General features: G+C 51.5%; 1 protein-coding gene across 1 annotated transcript in view; it reads right to left on the minus strand.

Moving 5' to 3' along the window:
• The window catches only part of LOC105471399 (deleted in malignant brain tumors 1), a 93,823-nt gene that overhangs the window by 44,788 nt on the left and 35,933 nt on the right, over nt 1-13,102 (minus strand). The window contains exons 13-15 of the mRNA XM_071068709.1: nt 10,007-10,330; nt 7,212-7,535; nt 3,356-3,679 (exon numbers count right to left, since the gene is read on the minus strand). Coding sequence (XP_070924810.1) covers nt 3,356-3,679; nt 7,212-7,535; nt 10,007-10,330 — 972 coding nt within the window. The remainder of the gene's footprint in view (nt 1-3,355; nt 3,680-7,211; nt 7,536-10,006; nt 10,331-13,102) is intronic.

The raw sequence follows: 13,102 nt of genomic DNA on the forward strand, positions 1-13,102 counted from the left end.
AAACTCCAGTCTAGGAGAGGGAACCCAAGGTCTTGGAGGCGCACCTGAGCAGATGACACCAGCGTCTTCATGATGGCCACAGTTGTGGGAGAGCCAGCCATTGTGGGGGCAACTCCACAGGTAGGACTCGTGTCCTGAGCAGCGCACATCATGCAGAACAATGGGTCCTGAGCCCTGGCCAAACCAGGCATTTCCTGGGGCTGATGTGGCCCAGCCACAGCCCAGCTGCCTGCAGACCACACTGGCATCACTGGTGTCCCAGCTGTCATCACACACAGTGCCCCAGGAGCCTCGGAATAGGACCTCCACTTGGCCCTGACACCTGTCACTTCCATTCACCAGCCTCAGGGCCAAACTGGATTCAGATCCTACAGGGGAACACAAGAACCCTTCATCCATCCCTACCATGAGGTCAAGGATCTAAGGCGCATTCCATACTCAGGGCACTTCCTAATGGCCAAGGTCACCTGGACAAGCAGTCACGATTGAGCATGACTGCAACCAGAGGTTCAGCTTCATCACAGTGGAAGGAGAGGTGATACCCTATTCTGCCTGGGTTTGTGGAGTCTCAGGTTTTGGGGAAGCACCTGTGACCCCAGTGGAGGTGACAGGAATGGACGCCCCACTCCCTACTCTGAGCACACACAGGATGGAGCGCCACAGCTCCAGAGGCCAGGCCCATGCTGTCCCCATGTTGAAGACTTTGGTGGCACCCACGTGGTCCTCTCTGACTTCTGGAAAATTACCAGGGATGGCAAGGCCTTGGCCAGTCAGCTGCAGGGTCAGAAATTGTCACCCATCCTTGCAGGTCTGCAATGCATGGCCAGAGGGCCAGGAATGAGGTCCCAGGAGTAGGGAGCCCTCCAGGGCTTGTCCTGAGCACCTGAATGAGGATATTTCCTGATACTTGGAACAGGGTCCCACAGGAGACAGGTCACCAACACCCTCCAGCCTCCAACACCTGACCCAGGACTGGCTCCCCAGAGACTCCAACTTCCTCTCACTCAATGCACAGGGACATGAAACAGAGAAGGGCTCACCTTGACCCTCATCCTATCATTTTCATTCAAAACATTTGTCCAGAGGTAGAGAGTGAGCCCTAGGGAGGGGTGAGAGGATTATTTACCTACTGTCGATGCAGGTAAGGTGCTGGTCGACAACAGGTCTGTAAATTGCAACAAAGACAAAGGCTAGAATTAAAGTTGAGGGTGAAAAACTCCAAAAGGAAAGGTCTCTGGGCAAGACAAGCATCATGAAAACTACTCGATTTCTGGTTCCTGCCACTTGCTCCCCAGGTGTCTGCCCAAGTCTGTAGCTCAAGGAGCACAGCCAGGGACATAGGCCTCGCTGGAGACCAGTCTGATCCCTCCTACCTCTGAAGTGTGGAATATCCTCTTCTCAGCTACAAAGGGTTTACCTGCCCCATCCACAGACACATGGACTGATGGGCACATTGGACACCATTGCTGAGACTCTCACACTTGAAACTAAAATGTTAGAAGGATCGGGGAGCTGCCCAAAGGAGTATAAAGTCTCCTGGCAAGTGGAGGCACCAGAAATATCTAATATATCTCTCCCTGCCAGAGCACGGCCTCTGCCTTTCTGGAGGTAGACGGGGCCCTGCCGCATCTGGGGGTGTTTGAAGGAGTGAGGAATGGAGGTATCAGGCCTGCACTGACATTGCTTGCCCACAGACAGTCATGTTTAAGGCTATAGCTGACATTGCCTTCCCAGGAGACTTTGGCAATCACTCTCAATTCTTAGAAAGATCATACCTGTCTGGTTAAGAAGCTTCATGCTAGGGTCTCAGTTACAGAGCAGGGAAAATAGTATGACCCACAGATAAGAAGGAGGGCTCTGCAGAGTGGGAAAAAGGACAATTGTGCAGAAAGAAAAGGGATATCCCAAGGAAGGACACTGGGGAATCACCTGACCTGGGCGTCAAATGGGACTGGGCGGCTGTGAGAAAGGAGGTCAGATCAGATGCACTACACAGAAGCTGGCAAAACTGGAACAAAGGTGGAAGGAGCTAAACAGGTCATGCGTTCAGTCTATGCTAGGTCCCCATCAAGAGGGAGGGGCATTGCCATGCATGTCCCCACAAGGATGCTCCTTGGAAGATGTCTGGGCAGATCCTGCCACTACTGCCAGCTCCAAAGTGATTAAGTTTGTGTCTGCCCATAGTAATCAGGTTGACACAAAACCAACCCTCTCCCTTGCATGTCTTAGCAGTCCCTGAGTCAGCAAGTATGAAGAGGCCACTCTAGCAAAAATCCAGCCTATGATCTTCCAGCCCAGCCCACAGTCATTCAGAACAAGGCTTTGCTCAGCAGGTCTCACGGGCACTGCCCACCCCACACCTGACCAGTGCACAGGCAGGACACTGCAGTTCTCTGGAGGGAATTGCAGTCAAGCATTCACACTCCCAAAACCCAGGCCAGACATGGACAGACACAGATCTACATTCCAAGCCTTGTGTTTCCAGTCTGAGGCCTGCTTACTGGGCCTCACCAGAAGACCCTCCCTTCCCAGCATGAGCCTTTGCTTCTGGGCTCCTCCCAGTGAGATCGACCCTCCCCCAACGCCTATATGTGCTGCATCCACCTCACTGTCACCTAAACCTTTCAGTAGGGGAAAGGCGGAACCTTGGAGAGACAGCGTGCTATAGATTGGATGTTTGTCCCATCCAAGACTCATCTTGGGATTGGAAACTCGAAGTATAGAGGTGAGGCCTGATGCGCCATGTCTGGGTCATGGAGGCCAACGCTTTATGAATCACTTAGTGCCCTCTCTGGTCAAGGGTGAGTTCTTCTCTTAGTTCCTAGCAAGAGCTGGTGGTTGAAGAGTCTGGGCCCTCCCTCTTGCCCTCTCTTGCTTCCTTTACTTGCCATGTGACCTCTGCCCAGGACAGCTCCCCATCTCCTTCTGCCAGGAACTAAAGCAGCCTGGGGCCATCAACAGAAGCCAAGCAGATATCATGCTTCTATGCAGCCTGCAAAGCCCCGACCCAAATCAACCACTATCTTCATGAACAGCCTGACCCTAGCTATTCCTTTCCAGCCACACTAAAAGGCAAAGACCCAGCACTTTCCTCTTCTCTCTCTGCTTGCGCTGCCTCAGTAGGTGAACGAAGACGTGACCCTTATTACACTTTGGCCCATTTTTCTCCCTGAACTCCTCAAAATCTGGTAATGTGGCAAGGACTCATGCAGTTTCCTAGGAGAGAGCTAAGGAGATATCAGAAATACAGGAAAGGTTGAAAAAGCTCTGAGTGAGGAGATTAGAATATATTAAGACCTCACTTCCTGAGCAAAATCTACCCCAAGAGAGGAAACCCAAAGTCTTGGAGACCCACCTGAGCAGATGACACCAGCGTCTTCACTATGGCCACAGTTGTGGGAGAGCCAGCCATTGTGGGGGCAGTTCCACAGGTACGACTCATTCCCTGAGCAGCGCACATCATCCAGGACAATGGGTCCTGAGCCCTGGCCAAACCGGGCATTTCCTGGGGCTGATATGGCCCAGCCACAGCCCAGCTGCCTGCAGACCACACTGGCATCATTGATGTCCCAGCTGTCGTCACACACGGTGCCCCAGGAGCCTCGGTATAGGACCTCCACTCGGCCCTGACACCTGTCACCTCCATTCACCAGCCTCAGGGCCAAACTGGATTCAGGTCCTGCAGGGGAACACAAGAACCCTTCAGCAATCCCTATCAGGAGGTCAAGGATCTAAGGCACATTCCACACTCAGGGCACTTCCTAATGGCCAAGGTCACCTGGACAAGTAGTCACGATTGAGCATGATTGCAACCAGAGGTTCAGCTTCATCACAGTGGAAGGAGAGGTGATACGCTATCCTGCCCGGGTTTATGGAGGATCAAGTTTTCAGGAAGCACCTATGACCCCAGTGGAGGTGACAGGAATAGTGCCCTACTCCCTACTCTGGGCACACACAGGAATGAGTGCCATAGCTCCAGAGGGCATGCCCATGCTGTCCCCATGATCAAGAGTTAGGTGGCACCCATGTGGTCCTCCCTGGTTTCTGGCAAATTGCCAAGGATGGCAAGGCCTTGGCCAGACAGCTGCAGGGACAGGAACTGTCACCCACCCTTGCAGCTCTGCAATGCATGGCCAGAGGGCCAGGAACGAGGTCCCATCAGGATGTAGGGAGTCCTCCAGGGCTTGTCCTCAGCACCTGGATGAGGATCTTTCCTGATACTTGGAAGAGGATCCCATGGGAGACAGGTCACCAGCACCCTCCAGCCTCCAACACCAGAACCAGGACTGGCTCCCCAGAGACTCCAACTTCCTCCCACTAATGCACAAGGACATGAAAAACACAGGGGCCCACCTTGACCCTCATCCTATCCTTTCCAGAAAAAAACATTTGTCCAGAGGTAGAGAGTGAGCCCTAGGAACGGTTGAGAGGATTATTTACCTACTGTCAATGCAGGTAAGGTAGTGGTCGGCAACGTGTCTTTAATTGCAACAAAGACAAAGGCTAGAATTAAACTTGAGGGTGAAAAGCTCCAAAAGGAAAAGTCTCCGGACATGGCAAGCATCATGAAAACTACTCAATTTCTGGTTCCTGTCACTTGCTCCCCATGTGTCTGCCCAAGTCTTCAGCCCAGTGAGCTCAGCAAGGGACACAGGCCTCACTGGAGACCAATCTGATCCCTCTGACCTCTGGGCTTGCCTGCCCCATCCACTGACACATGTGTTGCAGGAAGTCAGAGACCCTGAACAGAGGGACCGGCTGAAGCTGCGGCAGAAGAACATAAATTGTGAAGATTTCACGGACATTTATTAGTTCCCCAAATTAATGCTTTTATAATTTCTTACACCTGTCTTTACTGTAATCTCTGAACATAAATTGTGAAGATTTCATGGACACTTATCACTTCCACAATCAATACCCTTGTGTTTTCCGATTCCTGTCTTCAGTTTAATCTCTTAATCCTGTCATCTTCTTCATAAACTGAGGAGGATGAATGTCACCTCAGGACCCTGGGATTGTATCAACTGCACAAATTGTTTGTAGAGCGTGTGTGTTTGAACAATATGTAATCTGGGCATCTTAAAAAAAAAAAAAAACAGGATAACAGTGAGATTCAGGGAGCGAGAGAGGTAACTTTGAACTGGCTGCCGGAGAGCCAGACGGAACAGAGCTATATTTCTCCTCTTTCATAAGCAAATAGGAGAAATATTGCTGAATTCTTTTTCTCAGCAAGGAACATCCCTGAGAAAGAGAATGCGCCCTGAAGGTAGGCTTATAGATGACCCCTTTTAAGGCCTTCCGTCTTTTGTGGTTGAAGCCAAAGGGATGAAATAAGCCCCGGACTCCTGTAGCGCTCCCAGGCTTATTAGGTGGAGGAAAATTCCCACCTAATAATTTGTGGTCAGACAGGTTGTCTGCTCTCAAACCCTGTTTCCTGATAAGATGTTATCAATGACAATGCGTGCCCGAAACTTCATTAGCAATTTTAATTTCTCCTCATCCGGTGGTCCTGTGATCTTGCCCTGCCTGCATTTGCTTTGTGATATTTTATTACCTTGTGAAGTATGTGATCTCTGTGACCCACACCCTATTCGTGCACTCCCTCCCCTTTTGAAAATCGCTAATAAAAACTTGCTGGTTTTATGGCTCAGGGAACATCACGGATCCGGCCGACATGTGATGTCTCCCCCGGACACCCAGCTTTAAATTTCTCTCTGTGCTCTTTCCCTTTATTTCCCAACCCAGCCGAGACACTTAGGAACTAAAAAGAACCCACATTAAACATTGGGAGCAGGTTCTCCCGATACACATGGACTAATGGGCACATCTGACACCATTGCTGAGCCTCTGACCATTGGAGCTAAAGTGTTAGAAGGATCAGGGAGCTGCCCAAAGGAGTATAAATTCTCCTAGCAAGTGGAGGCACCAGAAATATATAATATCTCTCTCCCTGCCTGAGCATGGCCTCTGCCTTTCTGGATGTAGATGGGGCCCTGACGCATCTGGGGGTGTTTGAAGGACTTTGTGTCTGCCCATAGCAATCAGGAAGACACAAAACCAACCCTCACCCTTGCACGTGTTAGTAGTCCCTGCATCAGCAAGTATGAAGCGGCCACTCCAGCAAAAATCCAGCCTGTCATCTCCTAGCCCAGCCCACAGGCATTCATAACAAGGCTTTGCTCAGCAGGCCTTATGGGCACTGTCTGACCTACACCTGACTGGTGCACACGGAAGACACTGCAGTGCTCTGGAGGGAATTATAGTCAAGCACTCACACCCCCAAAACCCAGGCCAGACATGGACAGTCACGAAACGGCATTTCCAGCCTTGTGCTTCCAGTCTGATGCCTCCTTATTGGTCCTCGACAGAAGACCCTCCCTTCCCAGCATGAGCCTTTGCTTCTGGGCTCCTCCCAGTGAGACCATCCCTCCACCAATGCCTATATGTGCTGTATCCACCTCACCCTCACCTAAACCTTTCAGTAGGGGAAAGGCAGAACCCTGGAGAGCCAGCATGCTATAGTTTGGATGCTTGTCCCCTCCAAGACTCATGTTGGGATTGGATCCCCAAGTATACAGGTGAGGCCTGATGTCCCATGTCTGGGTCATGGAGGCCAACCCTTCATGAATCACTTAGTGACCTCCCTGGTCAGGGATGAGTTCTTCTCTTAGTTCCTAGCAAGAGCTGGTGGTTGAAAAGAGTCTGGGCCCTCCCTCTTGCTCTCTCTTGCTTCCTCCCTCACCATGTGACCTCTGCCCAAGCCAGCTCCCCATCCCCTTCTGCCAGGCGTAAAAGCAGTCTGAGGCTCGCAGCAGAAACTGAGCAGATGCCTGCACCATGCTCCTATGTAGCCTGCAAAGCCACAACCCAAATCAACCTCTATCTTCATGAACAACCTGGCCCCAGCTATTCCTTTCCAGCCACACTAAAAGGCAAAGACCTGGTGCTTTCGTCTTCTCCCTCTGCTTGTGCTGCCTCGGTGAACAAAGGTGTGACCCTTATTTCACTTTGGCCCATTGTCCTTTCTGACCTCCTCAAAACCTGGCAATGTGGCAAGGACTCATGCAGTTTTCTAGGAGAGAGCTAAGGAGATATCAGAAATACAGGAAAGGTTGAAAAAGCTCTGAGTGAGGAGATTGGAACATATTAAGACTTTGCTTCCTGAGCAAAATCTACCCCAAGAGAGGAGACCCAAAGTCTTGGAGACCCACCTGAGCAGATGACACCAGCGTCTTCACTATGGCCACAGTTGTGGGAGAGCCAGCCATTGTGGGGGCAGTTCCACAGGTGGGACTCGTAGCCTGAGCAGCGCACGTCATCCAGGACAATGGGTCCTGAGCCCTGGCCAAACCGGGCATTTCCTGGGGCTGATGTGGCCCAGCCACAGCCCAGCTGCCTGCAGACCACATTGGCATCATTGGTGTCCCAGCTGTCATCACACACGGTGCCCCAGGAGCCTCGGTATAGGACCTCCACTCGGCCCTGACACCTGTCACCTCCATTCACCAGCCTCAGGGCCAAACTGGATTCAGGTCCTACAGGGGAACACAAGAACTCTTCATCCATTCCTATCAGGAGGTCAAGGATCTAAGGCACATTCCACACTCAGGGCACTTCCTAATGCCAAAGTCACCTGGGCAGGCAGTCACGACTGAGTATGACTGCAACCAGAGGTTTAGCTTCATCACAGTGGAAGGAGAGGTGATACGCTATCCTGCCCGGGTTTATGGAGGATCAAGTTTTGGGGAAGCATCTGTGACCCCAGTGGAGGTGACAGGAGTAGGCGCCCTACTCCCTACTCTGGGCACACACAGGATGGAGTGTCACAGCTCCAGAGGTCAGGCCCATGCTGTCCCCATGATCAAGAGTTAGGTGGCACCCACGTGGTCCTCCCTGGTTTCTGGCAAATTGCCAAGGATGGCAAGGCCTTGGCCAGACAGCTGCAGGGACAGGAACTGTCACCCACCCTTGCAGGTCTGCAATGCATGGCCGGAGGGCCAGGAACGAGGTCCCATCAGGATGTAGGGAGTCCTCCAGGACTTGTCCTCAGCACGTGGATGAGGATCTTTCCTGATACTTGGAAGACGATCCCATGGGAGACAGGTCACCAGCACCCTCCAGCCTCCAACACCAGAACCAGGACTGGCTCCCCAGAGACTCCAACTTCCTCCCACTAATACACAAGGCATGAAAAACACAGGGGCCCACCTTGACCCTCATCCTATCCTTTCCAGAAAAAAACATTTGTCCAGAGGTAGAGAGTGAGCCCTAGGAAGGGTTGAGAGGATTATTTACCTACTGTCAATGCAGGTAAGGTGGTGGTCGGCAACGCGTCTTTAATTGCAACAAAGACAAAGGCTAGAATTAAACTTGAGGGTGAAAAGCTCCAAAAGGAAAAGTCTCCGGACATGGCAAGCATCATGAAACCTACTCAATTTCTGGTTCCTGTCACTTGCTCCCCATGTGTCTGCCCATGTCTTCAGCCCAGTGAGCACTGCAAGGGACACAGGCCTCACTGGAGACCAGTCTGATCCCTCCAGCCTCTGAAGTGTGGGATATCCTCTTCTCAGGTTCAAAGGGTTTGCCTGCCCCATCCACTGACATATGGACTAATGGGCATATCTGACACCATTGATGAGCCTCTGACCTTTGGAGCTAAAGTGTTAGAAGGATCAGGGAGCTGCCCAAAGGAGTATAAAGTCTCCTAGCAAGTGGAGGCACCAGAAATATGTAATATCTCTCTCCCTGCCCAAGCATGGCCTCTGCCTTTCTGGATGTAGATGGGGCCCTGATGCATCTGGGGATGTTTGAAGGACTTTGTGTCTGCCCATAGCAATCAGGTTGACACAAAACCAACCCTCTCCCTTGCACATGTTAGTAGTCCCTGCATCAGCAAGTATGAAGAGGCACTCCAGCAAAAATCCAGCCTGTCATCTCCTAGCCCAGCCCACAGGCATTCATAACAAGGCTTTGCTCAGCAGGCCTCATGGACATTGCCACCACCCCACCACCACCACACCTGACTGGTGCACAGGCAGGACACTGCAGTGCTCTGGAGGGAATTGCAGTCAAGCAGGCCAGACATGGACAGTCATGGACAGTCACAAAACTGCACTCCCAGCCTTGTGTTTCCAGTCTAATGCCTCCTTATTGGTCCTCAGCAGAAGACCCTCCCTTCCCAGCATGAGCCTTTGCTTCTGGGCTCCTCCCAGTGAGACCATCCCTCCACCAATGCCTATATGTGCTGTATCCACCTCACCCTCACCTAAACCTTTCAGTAGGGGAAAGGCAGAACCCTGGAGAGCCAGCATGCTATAGTTTGGATGCTTGTCCCCTCCAAGACTCATGTTGGGATTGGATCCCCAAGTATACAGGTGAGGCCTGATGTCCCACGTCTGGGTCATAGAGGCCAACACTTCATGAATCACTTAGTGACCTCCCTGGTCAGGGATGAGTTCTTCTCTTAGTTCCTAGCAAGAGCTGGTGGTTGAAAAGAGTCTGGGCCCTCCCTCTTGCTCTCTCTTGCTTCCTCCCTCACCATGTGACCTCTGCCCAAGCCAGCCCTCCATCCCCTTCTACCAGGAGTACAAGCAGCCTGAGGCCCACAGCAAAAGCTGAGCAGATGCCTGCACCATGCTCCTATGCAGCCTGCAAAGTCACGACTCAAATCAACCTCTATCTTCATGAACAACCTGGCCCCAGCTATTCCTTTCCAGCCACACTAAAAGGCAAAGACCTGGTGCTTTTGTCTTCTCCCTCTGCTTGTGCTGCCTCAGTGAACAAAGGTGTGACCCTTATTTCACTTTGGCCATTGTCCTCTCTGACCGCCTCAAAACCTGGCAATGTGGTAAAGACTCACGCAGTTTCCTAGGAGAGAGCTAAGGAGATATCAGAAATATAGGAAATATTGAAAAAGCCCTGAGTGAGGAGATTAGAACATATTAAGACCTCATTTCCTGAGCAAAATCTACCCCAAGAGAGGAGACCCAAAGTCTTGGAGACCCACCTGTGCAGATGACACCAGCGTCTTCATGATGGCCACAGTTGTGGGAGAGCCAGCCATTGTGGGGGCAGTTCCACAGGTACGACTCATTCCCTGAGCAGCGCACATCATCCAGGACAATGGGTCCTGAGCCCTGGCCAAACCGGGCACTTCCTGGGGCTGATGTGGCCCAGCCACAGCCCAGCTGCCTGCAGACCACATTGGCATCATTGGTGTCCCAGCTGTCATCACACACAGTGCCCCAGGAGCCTCGGTATAGGACCTCCACTCGGCCCTGACACCTGTCACCTCCATTCACCAGCCTCAGGGCCAAACTGGATTCAGGTCCTACAGGGGAACACAAGAACCCTTCAGCAATCCCTATCAGGAGGTCAAGGATCTAAGGAATGTTCCACACTCAAGGCACATCCTAATGGCTAAAGTCACCTGAGCAGGCAGTCACCTTTGAATATGACTGCAACCAGAGATTCAGCTTCATCAAAGTTGAAGGAGCAGTGACACCCTTTTCTGTCTGGATTTATGAAGGCTCAAGTTTTGGGGAAGCACCTGTGATCCCACTGGAGTTAAAAGGAATGGATACTCCATTCCCTAACTTGGGCACACCCAGGACAGAGCTACACAGCTACAGTTGGCAGGCGAGACCCTCCCCATGCTCAGGAGCTTGGTGGCAATTCTATGGTCCTTTCTGGCTTCTGAAAATTTCACAGGTATGACAAGGCCTTGGCCAGACAGGTGCGGGGACAGTCACTTTCACTGACTTTTCACACCTCTGCAATGCATGGGCTGAGGGACAGGAATGAGGTCTTAGTAGGATTAGGGAATCCTCCAGGGCTTTTCCTCAGCACCTGGATGAAGATCTTTCCTGACCAGTTGGAACAGGATTCCACAGGAGACAAGTCACCAGCAACCTCCAGCCTCCAACATCAGACCCAGAGCTGGGTCCCCACAGACTCTACCTTCCTCCCCCGCAACCCGCAGGGACATGAAAAAGAGAAGGGCCCTCCTTGACCCTCATTCTATCATTTTCAGACAAAACATTTGTCCAGAGGTAGAGAGCGAGCCCTAGGGAGGAGTGAGAGGACTATTTACCTACTGTCGATGCCGGTAAGGTGGTGGTTGGCAACGCGTCTATAAATTGCAACAAAGACAAAGGCTAGAGTTAAACCTAAGGATGAAAAGCCCCAAAAGGAAAGGTCTCCGGACAAGGCAAGCATCATGAAAACTACCCCACTTCTGGTTCCTGCCACTTGTTCCCTATGTGTCTGCCCAAGTCTTCAGCTCAGCAAGCTCGGCAAGGGACATAGGCCTGATGGAAGACTAGTTCGATCCCTCCTATCTCTGAAGTGTGGGATGTCCTCTTCTCAGTCACAAAGGGTTAGCCTGTTCCATGCACTGACACATGGACTAACAGGCATATTTGACACCATTGCTGAGACTCTACTAGTTCGAGCTAAAATGTTAGGGGAACCAAGGAGCTAACCAAGGGGTATCAAGTTTCCTGGTACGTGGAATTGCCAGAAATATTTATTATCCCTCTCCCTGCCCGAGCATGGCCTATGCCTCTTCTAGATGCAGATGTGGCCCTGCAGAATCTGAGGTGTTTGAAGGAGTGAGGAATGGAGGTATTAGGCCTGCACTGACATTGCTTGCCCATGGCAGAAGTCATGTTTATTGACTGATATTGGCTTCCCAGGAGACTTTGGCAATCACTCAATTCTCAGGAAGGTCATATCAGCTCTGAATAGAAAAGGACCAAAGCTAATTAAATATGAGGCCACTTTCTAAACCTCTAAGGGTTGGTCATTGGGACAATATGAAACTGCTTCACGAAAGCTGAGATAAATGGAACAGAAGACAGAAGCCTCCTGAACCCTAGGTCTGGTTTAGAAGTGCCATGCTGGGGTCTCAGTTACAGAGCAAGGGAAAATCATATGCCCTGAAGTATCCACTCTGAGAAGAATGAGGGCTCTGTGGAGTGCAGAAAGGGATAATTGTGCAGAAAGAAGAGGGACATCCCAAGGAAGGACACTGGTGAATCACCTGGCTTGGGCGTCGACCAGGACTGGGCAGCTGTGAGAAAGAGGAGGTCAGATCAGATGCACTACGAAGATGGCAAAACCAGAACAAAGGTGGAAGGAACTAAACAGGTCATGCCTTCAGTCCACCCTAGGTCTCCATCACAGAGGGAGGGGTATTGCCATGCACATCCCCACAGAGATGCTCCTTGGAAGGTGTCTAGGCAGATCCTGTCCACTATTGCCAACTCCAAAGTGATTAACTTTGTGTCTGCCAATAGTAATCAGGTTGACACAAAACCAACACTCTCCCTTGCACATCTTAGCAGTCCCTGAGTCAAAAAATGTGAGGAGGCCACTCCAGCCAAAGTCTTGCCTGTGATCTTCCAGCCCAGCCAACAGGCATTCATAATAAGGCTTTGCCCAGCAGACCTCATGGGAACTGCACACTCCACACCAGACTGGTGCACAGGCACAACACTGCAGTGCTCTGGAGGGAGTTGTGGTCAAGGACTCACAGTGCCCAAATCCCAGACCAGACACGGACAGACACAGATCTGCACTCCTAGCCTTGTGTCTCTATTAAGACACCACCTTATTGGGCCTAAGCAGAAGACCGCAGTTCCTAGCAGGAGCCTTTGGTTCTGGGCTCCTTCCAGTGAGACAGTCCCTCCCCCATCCCCTATATGTGCTTCATCCACGTAACCCTTATGCAAAATCTTTCAGTAGGGGAAAATTGGAACCCTGGAGAACCAGAGTGCTATACTTTGGAGGCTTGTCACGTCCAAGTGTCATATTGCAATTGGATCCCCAAGTTTAGAGTTGAGGCCTGATGCGCCATGTCTGGGTCATGGAGACCCACCCTTCATGAATAACTTACTGCCCTCCTGGTGAGGGATGAGTTCTTCTCTTAGTTCCTAGCAAGAGCTGGTGGTTGAAAAGAGCCTGGGCCTTCCCTCTTGCCCTCTCTTGCTTCCTCCCTCACCATGTGACCTCTGCCCAGGCCAGTTCCCCATCCTCTTCTGCCAGGAGTACAAGTAGCCCGAGGCCCTCAGCAGAAGCTGAGCTGAACAAACCTGCCCAA

This window comes from Macaca nemestrina, chromosome 9 (assembly GCF_043159975.1).
Source record: "Macaca nemestrina isolate mMacNem1 chromosome 9, mMacNem.hap1, whole genome shotgun sequence".
In the NCBI taxonomy this organism is placed as follows: Eukaryota; Metazoa; Chordata; class Mammalia; order Primates; family Cercopithecidae; genus Macaca; species Macaca nemestrina.